Source organism: Scheffersomyces amazonensis, assembly GCF_036850825.1.
Source record: "Scheffersomyces amazonensis strain UFMG-HMD-26.3 chromosome Unknown RJT21scaffold_4, whole genome shotgun sequence".
In the NCBI taxonomy this organism is placed as follows: Eukaryota; Fungi; Ascomycota; class Pichiomycetes; order Serinales; family Debaryomycetaceae; genus Scheffersomyces; species Scheffersomyces amazonensis.
This window is the reverse complement of record NW_027042744.1, coordinates 861,431-879,396: the sequence shown is the minus strand read 5'-3', so window position 1 is coordinate 879,396 and position 17,966 is coordinate 861,431. Positions and strand designations below refer to the sequence as shown.

The window sequence follows — 17,966 nt, the reverse complement described above, 5'->3', positions numbered from 1 at the left end:
TTACTCTTCTTCACTAACTTTAATTAGGATAATTAATCCGAACGAGCCTACTTATCTTTTTTCCTTTTTTATCACTCACACATTTGCTCGCGGTCACCTGTTTTTTTGGGCCTCCACGTAAAAGCTTACTATCACCAACTACCTCCGCTAAATAAACTTTAACTATATAACTACATCACTACATCCAACAGTACCTCCCACAGTACCCCCAACAACCCACTGCCATGCACCAACACAGAAGCTTCAGCTTCGACAGGTTCAAGGCTAAAGTTAGAAGAGCTTCCGACGGCCTGGCTCCCGCACAAGTCTCACCTCCACTACACAATGCTCCGCAGAAAGCAGATCTCCGTCGCAACAGTATGTCCAGCAGCCCTATGATCATCATTAGTGAATCGTCCAATGAACAACTGCTCCATCTACGCAACTCGTCGTTACCTGCCACTGCTCGTCACACACACCGACTCAGAGCTCAGTCCCTTTCCATCATCCATGCCACAGCCTCACGATCCCGATCTCGTTCCACCTCCCGAAGTTCCATCAACATCACCAACAGTAACAGTACGTCCACCAATAATAACAGTAATAACAATAACAATAATAATAATAATAGCGGATCGGGACTCACTCCCACGTCGTCGCCTCCGCTGCACTTCTCGTCGTCGCTCCTCGGATCTAAGAAGCAAACGAAGGAGTTGATCAAACAGGAGACATCGCAGATCATCTCTAAGAAACTCTGGCATGTGCTTGCGGATCTCGGGCTTCAGCAACCGATACCACTTAAGACCACCAACTCATCGGCCAATGGATCCGTCTCCAAATCCGTCCGATGCTATGTGGCTAATACCAATGATTGTATTTATCTTCCACCCGCATCTTCGGCTAGTTTCACTTATGAAGATGTAGAGAACGGCGGAGCCGTACGAAGAGATGAGGAAGAAGAAGAAGACGACAGCGACATAACTCGTACGGATTCTCTGGCTCTGACGGAGTTTGGAGACGATGCTCAGCAACAGCACGTCCCCCACAACCTCCAACAGAAACTCAAATCGTTCCTGTCTCCCAACTACCTCTGCACCAAGATCGATCTGGATTTGGCCATACCCCATACATTTGCCGTGATCATTGAACTTCTGAAGGATACCACCACCGTCAGTAACCTCAAATTTGAATTCCAATCCCTCACCAGTATCCTCTGGCCCAGTGGGGATCCGTATAATAAGGTTCATACAAGAGAGAAGTTTACTATCGGAACTATGGAATGGTCTACTACATTACATAACTGCGATTACTATATCAATACGTCCAACTCCAACGATACCAAGGTGGGCAATATCACGCCGGATGAACTCGCCCGCCGTACAAGAGAGTATAGATTGACGAGTATTGGAAATTCGACTTCGACTTCGACTTCGACTTCGACTTCGAATTCCAAAGTTGAAGTATCGGCCGATCATCATCATCATAATCATAATCAATCCGGGGCACCGGTATCGGATGACTATACCGACTACAAGGCCGGTCTATATGTATTTCTCCTTCCGGTCCTTCTTCCCGACCATATCCCCGCCAGTATCATCTCCGTCAATGGCTCCTTACAGCACAATCTCGCCATCAACTTCTCCAAAACCTCCGACAAGTTGAACCGCAAGATCAAAGTCCTTGCCAACTATAATCTCCCGATGGTCAGAACTCCGCCGTCCTTTGCTAATTCTATTGCGGATAAACCCATCTATGTCAATAGGGTATGGAATGATGCACTTCATTATGTCATCACTTTCCCCAAGAAGTATATATCTCTCGGCTCCGAGCATGTGATCAATGTCAAACTTGTACCACTTGTTAAAGATGTTATCATCAAACGGATCAAGTTCAATGTATTAGAACGGATCACTTATGTATCGCAGAATCTTTCCCGAGAGTTTGATTACGATTCCGATGATCCTTATTGTACCCGAACCGATACCGGCAAGATCAGAGAACGGATCATCTCCTTGTGTGAATTAAAGACTAAAGTCAAACAACTGTCGGCCACCACCGGAGCCTTGAATGATCCCTATAAGGAGGAGATTGTCAAGTGTCCCGACAACAATCTCTTGTTCAGCTGCTACGAGCCGGAGGACTCGACCATTGAGGTTGAAACAGTGAAGAAAGCCAAAAAGAAGACTGGCCAGAACAGTCACAATCACAGCAATCACAACAATCACAATAACAATAATAATCAGAACTCGGCCGACACCATGATAGCATCTCCGCTCGACATAAACATCTCGCTCCCGTTCTTGACCACTAAGATGGACAAGATCTTGAAGACAGCCCATGACGATGAGCATTCATTTGTGTCTTCTCCGCCGACATCTCGTAAGGCTTCACTCTCCATCGATCACTCCCACACTGGAACATCCGCATCCAATACAGCCGCACCCAACCCTACGGCCTCTACTACCGAAGCCGAGTCCCCCTCTCATCATTTGTTACATCTCCTTCAATCACCATTATCATCATCTCCTCCGGACTCCGTCTACCTTACTCCGGATGCATCCAATACCATTTCCGATGAGTACATTTCCCTGCCCATGACTCACTCATCATCGCTTCCGGAAAGTATTCCGCAGGGCTTTACGGTGGTGTCAAAGGCTCTCTATCCGGACTCCAACTTCCGTCATATCCAGATCCATCACCGACTTCAAGTATGTTTCCGGATCTCCAAGCCGGATCCTAAGGATGACTATAAGATGCATCACTATGAGGTGGTGGTGGATACTCCACTTATCTTACTTAGTGCCAAGTGTAATGATCAATCTATTCAATTGCCCCGTTATCATGAGGTCGAACTGGAGACTTTAACGGATACTCCGCCGGTCTTCCGCACTCCTAACTTTTCATCGGGAGTATCTATTCAACCACTCGATACTTCGGTATTGTATGGTGAGCAACTGGAACAACTTCCATCATTTGAAGAAGCAACTGCCACTTCAGGTCCGATCACTCGGTCCTTCTCAATCGGCCTGAATGATCCGCTAAGTCGCGTACCTTCTGCTTCTGGTCCGTCCGTCTCATCTCCGATCTATCCTGCTGAACCAGCACCGGCCTATGAAGAAGAAGATGATCTGGGTATCTTTAGTTATGACGATGATGATGTATCGCCGACAAGAGCCGCACCGGTCGAAGCTGAAGTCGAAGATCTCGGGATCGATGAGTTAGTCAGTTTTGATGATCCTTTACTTAAGCTGCGGACATCCGTTGGTTCATCATCATCGCGGCTCCGTTCATCTCTTGTATCTTCATTTGCACCTAAGACATCATCGGCTCAAACAACTACAACTACATCGACTCCAACTCCGACTCCGGCCCGCAAGAGCTCCAGTAAGTCGAGTCTTCCACTACCACTTCATGGTAGTTCGGCCGCAGATGAAGAAGGATCAATCAGTTCCAAATCAACCGTTAGCTCACAGGCTCTTCAAAGAACCGGAACCGGCCAGGCATTTACGGATGTATCATCTACTCCAACTACAGTATCATCATCCTCTTTGAATAAATCCAATCATTCAAATGACGATGAAGTCGACTCCATTGTATCATTGAACCAGACTAATGCGGCTGGAGTTGCCAGTGTTTGTGATGCGGATGCGGACGATGATGATAAGGGTAGTCTCTTCACTCAGGACACAGCGTACTCACAGAAAGTTCCATTGTTGACCAACAGTAACCGGACTACTGAAACCATCAGCAAACCAACAACTTGTCCATCCACTCAGTTTGGTCATATCTTGACTCCATCGATTACTGACTCCAGTATGCTCACCACGACTCCCACCAACACTGACTCCTCCACCACCAATATCGGGCTAACTCTGGCTCTGAATGATAGTATTGCTCTTGGGGAGTTAGTTAGGACCCAGCCGCAGTCCCATGAGCTTTATCACGCCTTAAGATAAAGTATATAGTTGTATAGTTGCTAATGTTATAGATTTTTGTTCTGTGTCGCAAACGGCTTGTAGAGAATAGACATCCGCATAAAACGCATCAGACGCGACAAACGCATCGAACTCTGAAAAATCGGACCACCCCACCGTAACAGCGTGGTACATTTTATTCATACCTCGAACCGGAATTACTTGTATCCCCGGATTTAATTTTTCGTATCATTGACCGGAAATTTTCATGTTCGTAACACAATTTTATCTTCATAGAAATCAGCATATGTTGTCAATCGGCAAAACTTGTTCTGCCCAGCAAATCTCCGTTTTGGGAAGCAAATTTCGTGGATGCGTGGATGCTTTGCTTGGACACATACTAATTTGAAGGATGCTTGGATGTTTTCTTCAAAAATACTGGGTACTCCTCATTTCATCTTCCTCAGAGAATTAGAACTTCAGGTATATATATGCCTCTTTCTTGTGGAGGATTATAAATCTTACATTTATTTACGTTGTTTTCAGTACTATCAATATTTTATCAATTTTAGATATGAGATTTAATTTAATCATTTATACAACTTTTTTCAGCTTAGGGCTTTGTGCCTTAAGCTATAGTGACTCGCTTTTAGCTATCCTAAATAATCAAATCGATCCTAATGACAATAGTATTGGTGAAGTATGGTTTAACACCACAGGATACGGTCTAGCAGATTATGGGTTTGACATGATAGATGACTATGGTATATATTCATATACATCCTACAATTACTTAGTTGCATTAACTAATTTAGCTAGTGTTGCAGTATCAAAAGGTTACCATGGTGATGTGGTATTTTTGTTCTATAAATTCCTTTATGCTGGACAACACAACTCAACATCTATCGATTACGAATCTGACATGCTTTTAGATATTGCAAATTTGTTATCAAGTAGTAGCGGTAATATAGTGAAGCGTGATGCAACATCTCTTTTCGACATTTTGATTAGCACAACATCAAGTGATGCAGTTTCAAAAGTATATGAACTTGCATCTCAAGTGTCACCTGAAAAACTCGCAAAGGAGAAAATCCTATGATAAAAATAAACTTATCATAAGGCAAAACCTATATAAGAAAATTATAGAAAATTATAGGTAAGTAAAAGAATTAATCAGGCATTTTCTACAAAAATACCGGTGCAAACATGGGTACTCATATATATATGCCTCTTTCTTGTGGAGGTTTATAAATCTTACATTTATTTACGTTGTTTTCAGTACTGGCGAGTTACTTACTATATATTGGTGGATTGTTATCAATATTTTATCAATTTTAGATATGAGATTTAATTTAATCATTTATACAACTTTCTTCAGCTTAGGGCTTTGTGCCTTAAGCTATAGTGACTCGCTTTTAGCTATCCTAAATAATCAAATCGATCCTAATGACAATAGTATTGGTGAAGTATGGTTTAACACCACAGGATACGGTCTAGCAGATTATGGGTTTGACATGATAGATGACTATGGTATATATTCATATACATCCTACAATTACTTAGTTGCATTAACTAATTTAGCTAGTGTTGCAGTATCAAAAGGTTACCATGGTGATGTGGTATTTTTGTTCTATAAATTCCTTTATGCTGGACAACACAACTCAACATCTATCGATTACGAATCTGACATGCTTTTAGATATTGCAAATTTGTTATCAAGTAGTAGCGGTAATATAGTGAAGCGTGATGCAACATCTCTTTTCGACATTTTGATTAGCACAACATCAAGTGATGCAGTTTCAAAAGTATATGAACTTGCATCTCAAGTGTCACCTGAAAAACTTAAGAAGAGGTGGTTATCAGAAGCTTGTAGTAGTGCTCATCAAGCAGCAAAAACAGTATGTAGATCATTACTAGCAGCTGTTCGTATTGACTTATCATGGAAGTCAGATGGTCCAAGAAATATTCAATATGGATCCTGTTTTATATCGTGGAGTGCGAATGCTACTTTTCAAATTGATGATTTGTACAATGCTGCTGACTACTGCATCGAGTCCTGTGGCCTGGCAAGTGTTAGTTGTGAAGTACGGGGTGTTACGTTGAATGGCTACCTGGTAGATCAATGTTTGAGTAATAGGGCAGATGGCTGCACTTAGACTCACTCCAACCAGCTATAATTATGCCAGTTTCTTCATCATTTCATTTATATTTTCGGTCCTTGTGTTATTTTTTCAAATTTGTTAAACCACCTACGAGCTTTTTCCTTTTCAGGAAGGGGTATGTAGTATACTTTAGTTGTACACTACAGGCCAATACTTAATCACTTGATTACTTACATAATCATGGGTTACCCTGTCTCCTGTATATTGGTGTTTTCTCCTTCCTCTGTAACTCACCACTTGAAAGTTGTATATTTCTTTTAATATATGCTTCGTAGAGAGTAATTATATTTCTACAATAGACATATTACTATAAATCATATATTTATATTCGATCTGTTTTTTTTTATTCGTACTTGTGAGTGCGCGGCCTTGAACAGTATTTTTCATGATCGCACCTTTGTCGTGAACGAGTCGCCTGGAGTTGTAACAACTGGTGTTTCGCCTACAGGAGCCCAGCCACCACTTCTTCATGTTTATATGAAATGCCGCTTAATCGATAAACACACAGTTCGACCAATAATCTACATCAGTATTTGTAATTTCAGTAATATCTATCTTGTATTTTCTTTTCTGAATTTCTAGCAACACTTTCTGGTCTAGCTAACTTGAATGAAAGTCAGCATTCTTTACTTACATATCTATAGAGTGTAGATTGGCTAACGGACATTTGTTCAAGATTATGAATCAATGAATCCATCATTTCATCTAGTGCAGATGGATTTTCATCTATAAAATTTTGAAGGTGTTCTTTGTGTTCCCGATTCAATTTAGGTTTTGGAGATCTGCCATCTTGCTTAGGGATTGGTGGAATGCTACTATTTTCTTTATAGCATTTACAAATAATTGTGGTATGAATAAATTGTCTTAAATGGTTTGAATATGGCACGAACAAATTCGACCAAAAAATAAAATGGCCGGTTTGGAAATTATTTGCTCGGTTGGTCTCAAGAAAAAAGTCGGAAGTATGAAAAAAGTAAAAACACTGTACGACTACTACTACTACTACTACTACTATAGTTTCTAATACTACTGTTCCTCCTGGTACATCACCACAATGACTCTCGCTCGGGTTCCAACCAACGGCCGAGTGGCTGTAGTGGGTGCGGGCATCTCCGGCCTCACCTTCACATACTTCCTCTCGAAATTGAGACCGGATCTTCGTTTCGATATCTACGAACAGTCCGACTCAATCGGAGGATGCATCCGATCACAATACTTAACCACTCCTACCGAGTCTATCATATTAGAGAAAGGGCCTAGAACATTACGAGGAGTCAGTGAGGGATCATTATTGATAGTGGATATGTTACGTCAGCTCGGTCGAGCCAGTTCAGTACGAGTGCTCCCCCGCAATTCTATCGCTAATAAAAAGTATATCACTAATACAGATCGTCGTATAGTACAAGTACCGGATACCATATTAACAGGCTGGAAATTCATTAGAGACACTGCCATTGTGCGGCCGACACTTCTCTGGGGCCTTTTGAAGGAACCGTTTGTGAAGAAACCTCACGAGAATGACAGTACGGACGAGTCGATCGAACTGTTCTTTACTAGACGGTTAGGAACTTCCGTACTTACGGACTCAGTCCTCAGTGCTATTATTCATGGTATATATGCGGGAGATGTGGCCCGCTTGAGTGTTAAGTCAATCTTACCGTCAGTCCGCAAGCTAGAGATTGACCATGGCTCTCTTGGAAGAGCTCTAGTTGCTAAGAAGTCGAAGTCTGAGCCTAAAACATCGGGCTTGTCGCCGGCTTTAACTCAGTACCAACACCAACTATCTCCGGATGCCAACCTAGAGGAACTCTCTCTTTCGCTAAAGAAGTTCCCTATGCTTGCCTTAGCAGGTGGTTTACAGACGTTACCGAACTCATTGTATGAATATCTCTCTTCCCAATCCAATGTCCAATTCCACTTCCATAGTGATATCTCCCAGATCGATCCTGTCAAGGGGACAGTTACAGTTAACAGTAATCAGAGTTCAGTGGTACAGTATGATCATATCCGATCTACCATCTCTACTAAGGCCTTAGCCAAAGTACTACAAGTGGCTCCAGCCATTACAGAACAATTACGCTCTCTTGAATATGTATCCGTCTTCTTGGTCAATATCTATACTCGGACACCCACTTTAATCCCTAAAAATGGTCACGGGTTTGGATTTTTAGTGCCCAAGCTAAATGGTAACAACCACAATTTACTTGGAGTCATATATGATTCCGATGTCGAACAGAATATCATCCCATTAGATGGTGAGCGTGATGCTGGCGCCACCAAGCTGAGCCTGTATAACAAAATCACTTTAATGATGGGAGGTCATTACTACAACAATAAAACCATCCCATCATCGGGTGTTAACATCCGCATAGTTAAGGACATCCTCACAGACTTCTTGAACATCGATTTAAGTCACAAGAACCTCATTATACGTGACGAAGCCGCCATTGAATCTAAACAAGTTGGTGAGTTAGAGGAGAACGATATCCTCATTTCATACAATCTCCATCAGGACTGTATTCCTCAGTATAATGTAGGCTACGAACAGCTTAAACAAACAATGTTAGATGAGTTCGCCAACACTAAACTCTCGTTTGGAGGTATGGCTTTCGGTACAGGAGTAGGAGTACCTGATTGTGTGGTTGACAGTTTACAGGCATCACTACAGTTAAGTAAATAGTAAGCAAGTATTAAAAATATATATATACATACACACTATGTATTCATCCAGTTCTCTATAGTAGGCGGGAATCGAAGAATATTGATTCCATCTACTGTGGGAAACACATTATTCTTGGCTAGCACCACTTTACGAAGTCTGGGAAATATCTTACCCTTAATCAAATTCTGATCAATTAATGCTATAAAGATATTTTCAATAAGGAGATCATTGTTGTCCAACTCGTCCATGGACTTAATCAATGGTAAGGTTAGTGGATTGGTATCTAGTGAGAGTCTAAGACCGACTACCACATGGTCGTAGTCAATAGTGGTAGGTTTACCGGTATTGATCCATATCTTTTTGAGCAAGTTTCGGAGAATGACCATCTTAGACTTGGTTAAAAGTAATAGCAATAAGTTCTGAGACTTTAAGAATTGATAATTCTCGAGTACTACACTATTGAACAGTCGTAAATCTCCTGATTTCATGAATTCATTGAGCTTATAGTAGATATGAACAAAAGTAGGTACATTACCTCCATATATGTCTGAGATATATGATATGTTCATATTCAATCTCTTCCCTATCACCAAACTTAAGGGTAGATGATATTGTAACACACGAGTAATATTCTTAGTAGCACTTACAGGCAAGTTCTGAAGACACCAATCAAAGTTGTAGAAAGATGACGTAATCTCTTGCTTGATGAGATAGAACTTGGCCAAATAGTATCTATACTGTAACTGTTCAAGCTTATCAAAGGCTTGAAACGATACATTAGCATTATTCATATTGGAGAACACATTCCGACAAAGTAACGGACTATTGATCTTAAAGTATACCGAACACAACTTATTACTAATGAAAAGTATGATGTTCCGTTTAACATTAGAAGCATCATTAACCTGAGATCGAATGTTATTAAACATCTTCAACAATATGGATGCCAAGTATGTAAGTCGAGGAACCTGACAGGCTTCCTTATAGTAGAGCTGATAATCAAGATGATTGGCTAGGGGTAACACCAATGTCATGGCATTCTTTACTACTTCAATAAGTAAATGTCCACGAGCATTATTACTGAACGCTATGGACACATCATTAACGAATGACGTATACAAATCAAACGATTCAAGACTAGACTGAGGATTTAACTGGTTACCCACTCGGATGAAGCTCGCGACCAATTCGTTGAGCGCAAGCCATTCTCCGTCAAATAATTGCGCGGCCTCTATGACTGCATCCACCTGCGCATCGTCCAACTGAAATGGTACTTGGTTAAATTGAACTATATACCCATTAACTACTGGGTCTAAGCTTAGAAGTTGACCCAATTTAGTGATGGCAACTTGTTTTTGGTTACTACCAAATCTAGCCACTTCCCCTATTTCCGCTACATACTGATGAACGATTTCCATTGGGGCTTCTCTTTTCTTTTATCGCACGTACTGTGTGTGTGTGTGTCTGTGCTTCCACTACTACCACTGCTTAAATTCTTTTCTGCTAAACTCTTTTCTGCTCAACTGTGCTCTGCTAATCGGCGATGGTTGGCTGAGAAAAATTACCACGACTGAAAAAAATACCTAACATCGTTAGTGACTAATGGTGATACTCTGGACACTAGCCAATGGTTTCGATACAGCAAAGAGCGTTGCCGTCTCGGTCTGAACCTCAGTCTGGTTCTGAGTCTCTGGTTCTGGCTCAGTCTGAGTCTCAGTCTCAGTCACAAACTCAAACTCAAAATCAAACTCAAACTCAAACTCAAACTTCACGATCGACTAATGCAAAGAAGTCATCCACTCCAAATGGTCCTCTTAAGCTCGTAATACGTTTACTACCTCCAAGACTAACCGAGCAGGAGTTCATCGCTCAACTGGCCGAATATTTCGATCAAGACTACACTAAACTAATAGACCAAAGTTACTATGTGCAAGGAAACTATCTGCAGAATTCATTATTTGAAATGCCCGAATACTCTCGAGCTTACATATCATTCAAGAACAATGACGATTTGGAATCATACCGTAAATCCCTTATAGATAAACCCTTTACGGAAAGTGAAACTAATGACTCCATAATCCCTGTAGTGGAGAGATCATTATATGATAGGATGCCTAGTCCAGTAAAATCTTCTAGTGAAAAGTCATTAGAGACTAATGAGTTATTCCAAGAATTTTTGAAGTATCAGGCTGGAGAAATTAGTACATTCAATGTTGTTGAAATCCATAAAGCCCTTAAAAAGAAGAAGAGAATCGAGCTCCGGAAGTCTGATTCGAAGAAGGAGAAATCACGCAAGAAATCTGAAAAGGTGAAGTCTGAGGATGAAAAGTCGGGAAGAGACAGAGCTAAGGAATCTAAAGATAAGAGTAAAGAGAAATCCAAAGAATCTAGGGATAAGAGTAAGGAAAAATCCAAGGAGAAGAGTAGGGAGAAATCTAGAGACAAATCTAGAGACAAATCTAGAGAGAAATCCAAAGATAAGACTAAAGATAAGACTAAAGATAAGACTAAAGATAAGTCTGACAAGCCTAAAGAAAAGGAGGATAGACCTAAAGATAATTCTAAAGATAAGACTAAGGACAAGTTGAAAGTAAAACCAAAAGAATCCAAAGAGTCAAAAGTACCGAAAGATTCAAAAGATTCAAAAGTACCAAAAGAACTAAAAGAACGAAAAGTACTGCAAGAGTCAAAAGAGCCTAAACCAAAAGACTCTAAACCAAAAGACTCTAAACCAAAAGAACTTAAACAAAGAGATAATAGAGAGGTTACACCAAATTCAGGTGACCCACAGGACAAATCAAAGACTAAAGAACCCAAACGATCCAGACCAAAGACACCAAGAGACAAAGACAAAGACAAACAGGACCCTGATACCCTCAAGGACACTAAGCCCAAACAAAAGATAAAAATTATGAGAAGACCACCGTCGACTCCTCCGTCTTAGTTTAGTTTTAGTAGTCTCACTACGCACTCCGTAAACGTATATAGTCGCACTGTAATCTTTAATACATACCCACTGAACATCAGTATTCCGCATCGGCTCAGTAAGTTTGTACACCACAAAATGTAAACATTGGCTTAAACCAACCATATATAAACAACAACAAAAACAACAACAACAACCACATCAACATAATACCAACAAGAAGGCACCCGAATGGACAAACACAATCCATTGTTGCCCTTCGCCTTCACCAGCTCATCATTCAATGATAAGATCCCCCTTAATACAACGCCACGAGAGAGATCCATCATTGACGAGAATGCCCGTAGTAAGTACCATACTCGAGTAACAGCCAGTCCATTGGCTCGACCCAAGTTAACCAATGCCAGTTTAGTCCCCAGCTTGAAACGTCGGATGGGTGAAAGTTTCAATGAGAAAGATGATATTAAGAGACGAGAAGTTGTGATGGACGTGTCGAGCGATCAGCCAACAGAGGTAGATGAAGATGAAGATGAATATGAACATAACTATCAAGGTGCAGATAAATATGGTGATACTGATCCTAGTATTAATTGCCGTTATCTACCTCCTAGTAGTCCTCCTGTAGAGCCTCCGTTGTTGTCTGAGTTTGATCTTTCTACCAACACAACTTCCAACTTCAATGTGCCTGAGTCACCTCCTCGTCATCAATTGAGTCATCGAGACAAAGTTCATATGTTACCCAGTGAGATAGACGATGACTCCTCCTACTTCACCTCCAGTAAGAGATCTCATCCATTCTCATCTACCATCAATAATATTAATAATCCTAACATTACCAATCCCAGCTCCGATGCCGATTTCGGTATTGATAAATTTCATCGCTTCAAAGGGTCTATAAACCTCCCTTCATCGGCCAATGATATAGATCAAGATGAAATCGAATACATAAGACAGAGATCCTATAATAAGGCACGAGCAACCATCCTAGACTGTTTTGAAGAAATAAGACCCATTATCAATTTAGAAGGTTTGAACCTTTACGAGATCCCTGATGAAATAAAGGATTTAAATAAAATAGTTATATTTGATATGGAATTGGATCAAGATAAGAAGTTTCAGTTGTTTCTAACTAATAATAACTTATATGAATTGAGTCCATCATTATTCAAATTTACTAAGTTGAATGTCTTGGGGTTACGACAGAATAAGCTCAAAACTTTACCTCCATTGATTGAAAAATTGATTAATCTAACTGATCTATCGCTTGGAACAAATAAACTCAATTATTTACCATTTCAAATACTAAATCTACCCTTATTACAAATGTTTCAAGCCGGTCCTAACCCATTTATGCCCATCCCAACAGATGCAATCCCCCTAAATACAAATGAAAATCATATTCATATCCCAGATAAGAATCGAGAGTTAAAATATATTTCAACCATAAATTATTTGGGTTCAACAAAGGTAAAACCAGTACCTTCATTAAAGACGCTTTGTCTAAATAAAATCGCCAATTATGATGTCACATATCAAGAAACAAAAGACTGGAAAAAGTTTACTCCTAAAATATATCATCATTTAATAATAAAAGCTATAAAAGGTGGTAAATACAGAGATCATTGTAGTAGTTGTACAAATATTATTGTTGAACCTGTTGCAGAAATATTTGAGTGGTGGAATCTTTTACAGAATAAGAACATTCCTATCCGAAGACAGTTTTGTAGTGGAGGATGTTTGAGTAGATATGATTATTATGATCACTATAATTCACTCACATAATTACTGGGAAATACTCCTGTTTTCCCATTCATGATACCCTTCCACCATAATCCATCCTTATCTAAAATTTGTATTAAGTCTCCAGGTTCAATTGAGAGATCATCCTTTTGTTGTGCTTCGAACTTGTATATGGCTTTACAATACTTCCCATCATCTCCAGTAGTAGAAATTATTGGTGTTGGTGTGGGAGTTCTGGTTAATTCAGAAAGGTAGGATTCTCTAAAATTTATGATTGATAACTTATTTATTTCATCTAATGCATACCCATTTTTTATTTCACAATCTCTAATTAATTTCTGAATATCTACATTGATCAATTCCTTATAGTCAATATTCAATAATTGAGAGTTGTTTTGTAAAATGTCAACATACGTGGAAAACATCTCAGCTTTATGATATAAAGTTGATAATTGGCATTGATATAAAAAATTATTGACCAACTTGAAGAAGTAGGGTAACTTGATCTTGAGTTCGTCGTTTAATTGATCATATATCTTCTTATTGGCATCTTTCTTCCTCTCCAAGCAATGTAATTGTTGTGATTGTTTTATTGTGAGAACTACTCCCCCTTCCCTTTGTTTTAGCGTAAGATTTTCATGATCGTTATAAGCTAAATCGTAATCAAGTAGTGCGACTGATCTTTGCTTACATCTCTTAGAAATGGTCTTAATGATCTTGAGCAATTCTCCTACTTTAACTTCAATGAGCTTATCATGAGTTTGTCTTTCAGGATCTTCTAATACCTTCAAACCATCAACATACACAACTTTTTCTTGCCATGAAGAGTACTGTCTATCAAATGAATCTGTATCTATTTGTAATCCCTTAGTTAAGCTCTTATATGGATCAAATAACTCTTTAAATGTATTCCCAACTATTTCGGCTTGAACCTTCAGACGTTCCAGCACTTCCACAAAGATTTTGGTGTATTTGACAAAACTGATAAGATTCTTCTCCAAGTGAATTAAATCTGACTCTAACTCATTGAATTCTTCATCGACCGTGAACGAGTTGTTGCTGAACCTCATCTTCTGTTTTAGGAATTGGGGAGTTCTCTTAAGTTGACTCCAGTCCACATGGTCTCTGGATGTTGTGTGTGTCTTTAGAGCTTCGTCGGCAATTTTCAATTGCTTAGATACTAGTCCTGAGAGTTGGTCCATTGGATTATGAAGGAGATATACTTCGGCGTCTAAGTAAAGAATAACAATAGTGAATTTTGCAGTTGTTTATGCTTGGTGGTAGCGCGTCTTGTTCTGTCTGTTCGATTTTGCAGTAAATAAAATTGTTAGTCCCAAAAGTCAATTCTTCATATTCTTATACTTATACTTATACTTATACTTATACTTATACTTAATGTATGCTATTGAGTGTTTATAGAAGAAAGTTGTTTTTCACTAATGTCTACATACAAATGATATAAATGAGCTAATGGTGCTGTATTGGTGAATGTATATATTCTCTACAAATTGACCAATTTTCTAGAGAAATCTATTAGATTAATTGTTAACTATGGATATACTTGTCTGTTATCTGTAAAAACAACATTACCACCCAAACATATTCTAAATATTCTAAATTCTAAATGCCTGTCTGACCCCGACTGACTCAAACAGACTCCCACTATAGAATAGTGTAATATACTCAAACAGTATAGAGCTTTAGAATCGCTAGTGAATTAATAGTATAGTTGATAGAGTATATATTTGGTAGAGTATAAAAACCTAACTATTTCATAAAGGAGAAGGAATCCACCTTACTTAAATAGTTAGCGGAAATCAAGGAGTAGTGTATCGATACGATACACACATAATTTATATATAAAGATAAGTGACAATAAAGAGTATCAGTAGTAGTGTAATGGAGATGAATGTGCGCAGACAAATAAAAATTTGACAGACGATTGACTGCTCACAAATGACTAGCTAGTCATCACTCCAGTATGTTTCTAAAGCATCTTTACAAGTCTGCATTTGTTCCTAGAGGTATAACTCCACAGTATACAAGTATAAGATCCTTATTTATTGCATCTATAGGAAATCCCGAGCCAGAATACGAGGGTACAAGACATAATGTAGGTCATAGATTGATGGATCAATTGATCAATATCTATTGGAAAGACCAGTTAGAGAAGGTAGGAGAAGACTACTATAGATTGAAAAGAACCCCACATGTAGTATTGTACAAATCTAATGATTCGTTCATGAACTTACAGGGTTATGCCATCGTTAAACACTATCAACAATTCAGAAATCAGGGTAGTGAAATACTATTTTTGCATGATGACGTTCAAGTCCAATTAGGTAAATACCAATTCAGGCGTCCGACTCGTTCTCACAGAGGTCATAATGGATTAAAATCAATAGAAATGTATATGGGAAATGCATATAGAAATATAGCTATTGGAATAGGCAGACCCCAAGATACGAAGCTTGCTCTACTGGAGTATGTTCTAGAGAAGTTTACAGAAAAAGAACTTGAAATAATTGACTTTGATGTCCTACCTAAATGTGTAAAAGAGTTAGAAACCTACCTAGTGGGCGAACCTACCCCGTTGAAGTAAAACAGGAGAGCTCTAGTCAAGCCAAATGACTCATGTGTCACAAATAACTATATCAATATTATTAGTATTTGTATTACTTACACTATTACTACTATTTATACTATTACTCATTGTAACACCATCACTGTATATAGCCATAGACTTCGTGTACATACACTACCTGTAATTAGCTGAATATAAAACTTGTAACTCTCTACCAGTATACCACTCACATCTCACCCAACCTGCAATTGATGCCCCGTTAGCGCTCCGAGGGAACAAAAATTGATTAGTACCTGTTAGTGTTTTTTCTTTTTTTGGTATGGCTTATAGCCCATGACAAACTAGTGGCCTAGCAGGAATAAAGAGCGTATAGAGCAGGATGGAGTTCAATCTAGTGCTAACGGCTGAAAGATCAGTGGTAAGAGAATCTTTGAAAGGTAAGTAACTTTTTACAGTTTATTTGTTTATGTACTATGACACGCATACTAACTGAAATCTGATATAGGCATAATATGGACCATATTCTTTAATAGATTATTAGGACCGATAACTCCTACAACTGTAGACTTCTTCAATGTTACCTACTCAATGGCTTCAAATTTATATGATTTGGATTCAGTGATCGATGAGAAGGTCAATCAGTTGATAAAGGGTCTGTTTGATAAGGTAGAGGGGAAGACCCCCAACACTGGTCAAGTTATAATACGATTCTACGATGGGAAATTATTAAAAGGTAGAAAGTTGTCTGGAGGTTCAGTAGATACTGGTGGAGGTGGAGGTGGATGGTTTAGTGCAGGTGCATCTACTACCTCCAAGACAAATGATAATGCATGGGAGTTATGGACTATAACAGTCGAATGTTTACCTATAGAGGAACACAAGGAAGCTTCATCGGGAAGTACCAAAGAGATAAATGGAAATATCAAATTATCTATCAAGAGTTTTGAAGATAATTTAAATCAAATATTTACTACAGTAGATACACATAAGGATCATATTCCTCCAATAACATCAACAGCAAGTGTAACATTTCCTTATACTATCACAATAGATACAGGTATCCCACCCAGGATATCAGCTGAAGAAGTCACCAGTAGCCAGCCACCGCCACCATCCACTACAATGGGCCAGTGGTGGAAGTGATTGCTCAATTCACTGTACATATTATATAGATGGAGCAAGCACCGACTACTGAATGAATAAATGAATGAATACATAAATAAATAAATAAACAAACTAATGAATAAATAAATGAATGAATAAATAAATAAGAGTTTACTATATATATACTAAGACATATACATAATCAGCTGATCTACAAATTTGAGCTATACAATCCTTCTTCACCTCTCACAAGGATACATTCATCTTCTTGAACAACTTTTTCGAATAAGCCAATCTTATCAGCTGTCTCCAAAACAGTTGCATCATAACTACCTGGCTGAAACCACAATCCCTTGATCAACTTCTGATAATTGTCATGGGAGGCAATCTCCTTTAAAGTTGTGGCTGTGATAGAAGGAGGAGTCAAAAATGAAATACTCAAACCATCAACGTTACTCAATTTATAGCCACTCAAGTCTTGACCCTTTTCAATATGATCTAATATAGTAGATACATTATGAATAACAGTTTGTCCTAAAATTTCTTGCTCTTTAGGATTAATGGGGATTACGGAAATATCATGACCAACGTACCAATTGGTGATCTTAAATCCAAATTTACTAGGATTATTACTAGCCCCAGCAACAGCATATTGACGCTGAGGTCCAAAAAATGATCTTATCTTAGCTTTAGTTGACATAGTGTTTATTGTGGTGGTATGGTTCCTGATTAATAATGTTGGTGCTTCAGTTGAAAATCCGGGGTTCGGTTGGGGTTCTCTTAACCTGTAAATGGGACTCAACATGTAAAAAACATTACACACGATTATTTTACATGTTAGACAAAAAATATCAAAGAGACTATAAACTAGGTCCATACTATCAAGCTCATCACT

At 38.9% G+C, this 17,966-nt stretch overlaps 11 protein-coding genes across 11 annotated transcripts; 8 read left to right on the top strand and 3 right to left on the bottom strand. All coding sequences in view use genetic code 12, as the record gives it.

Annotated features, from left to right (window-relative positions):
* Positions 1-141: 141 nt before the first annotated feature.
* ECM21 (Ecm21p) lies at positions 142-4,050 on the top strand. Its single transcript, XM_064879848.1, has one exon. It carries the CDS (start codon positions 225-227, stop codon positions 3,933-3,935), a length of 3,711 nt encoding a protein of 1,236 aa, XP_064737907.1. The 5' UTR covers positions 142-224; the 3' UTR covers positions 3,936-4,050.
* Positions 4,051-4,377: 327 nt separating this feature from the next.
* On the top strand, positions 4,378-5,137 carry RJT21DRAFT_121203 (uncharacterized protein). Its single transcript, XM_064882018.1, has one exon. The coding sequence runs from the start codon at positions 4,468-4,470 to the stop codon at positions 4,990-4,992; it is 525 nt and encodes a 174-aa protein (XP_064737906.1). The 5' UTR covers positions 4,378-4,467; the 3' UTR covers positions 4,993-5,137.
* A 96-nt stretch (positions 5,138-5,233) lies between these two features.
* On the top strand, positions 5,234-5,736 carry RJT21DRAFT_121202 (uncharacterized protein; the record flags this gene model as incomplete). Its single annotated transcript, XM_064882017.1, has 1 exon — positions 5,234-5,736. A coding segment is annotated over one exon (503 nt), but the record flags the coding sequence as incomplete, so codon positions are not given.
* Positions 5,737-5,761: 25 nt separating this feature from the next.
* RJT21DRAFT_71848 (uncharacterized protein) lies at positions 5,762-6,043 on the top strand (the record flags this gene model as incomplete). Its single annotated transcript, XM_064885204.1, has 1 exon — positions 5,762-6,043. A coding segment is annotated over one exon (282 nt), but the record flags the coding sequence as incomplete, so codon positions are not given.
* A 628-nt stretch (positions 6,044-6,671) lies between these two features.
* On the bottom strand, positions 6,672-6,833 carry RJT21DRAFT_86679 (uncharacterized protein; the record flags this gene model as incomplete). The annotated part of the gene is made up of 1 exon (XM_064885484.1): positions 6,672-6,833. A coding segment is annotated over one exon (162 nt), but the record flags the coding sequence as incomplete, so codon positions are not given.
* Positions 6,834-6,907: 74 nt separating this feature from the next.
* Positions 6,908-8,753, top strand: HEM14 (oxygen-dependent protoporphyrinogen oxidase). The gene has a single exon (XM_064884521.1). The coding sequence runs from the start codon at positions 7,110-7,112 to the stop codon at positions 8,733-8,735; it is 1,626 nt and encodes a 541-aa protein (XP_064737902.1). The 5' UTR covers positions 6,908-7,109; the 3' UTR covers positions 8,736-8,753.
* A 1,486-nt stretch (positions 8,754-10,239) lies between these two features.
* RJT21DRAFT_42659 (uncharacterized protein) lies at positions 10,240-11,770 on the top strand. The gene has a single exon (XM_064884520.1). It carries the CDS (start codon positions 10,345-10,347, stop codon positions 11,659-11,661), a length of 1,317 nt encoding a protein of 438 aa, XP_064737901.1. The 5' UTR covers positions 10,240-10,344; the 3' UTR covers positions 11,662-11,770.
* A 1,636-nt stretch (positions 11,771-13,406) lies between these two features.
* Positions 13,407-14,585, bottom strand: RJT21DRAFT_114727 (uncharacterized protein; the record flags this gene model as incomplete). The annotated part of the gene is made up of 1 exon (XM_064880275.1): positions 13,407-14,585. The coding sequence occupies one exon, from the start codon at positions 14,583-14,585 to the stop codon at positions 13,407-13,409; it is 1,179 nt and encodes a 392-aa protein (XP_064737900.1).
* A 722-nt stretch (positions 14,586-15,307) lies between these two features.
* RJT21DRAFT_42639 (aminoacyl-tRNA hydrolase) lies at positions 15,308-16,468 on the top strand. The gene has a single exon (XM_064884519.1). The coding sequence runs from the start codon at positions 15,365-15,367 to the stop codon at positions 15,983-15,985; it is 621 nt and encodes a 206-aa protein (XP_064737899.1). The 5' UTR covers positions 15,308-15,364; the 3' UTR covers positions 15,986-16,468.
* An 87-nt stretch (positions 16,469-16,555) lies between these two features.
* On the top strand, positions 16,556-17,110 carry RJT21DRAFT_114725 (uncharacterized protein; the record flags this gene model as incomplete). The annotated part of the gene is made up of 1 exon (XM_064880274.1): positions 16,556-17,110. One exon carries the CDS (start codon positions 16,556-16,558, stop codon positions 17,108-17,110), a length of 555 nt encoding a protein of 184 aa, XP_064737898.1.
* A 109-nt stretch (positions 17,111-17,219) lies between these two features.
* On the bottom strand, positions 17,220-17,795 carry RJT21DRAFT_121196 (uncharacterized protein). The gene has a single exon (XM_064882015.1). It carries the CDS (start codon positions 17,769-17,771, stop codon positions 17,283-17,285), a length of 489 nt encoding a protein of 162 aa, XP_064737897.1. The 5' UTR covers positions 17,772-17,795; the 3' UTR covers positions 17,220-17,282.
* Between the last annotated feature and the right edge of the window lie 171 nt (positions 17,796-17,966).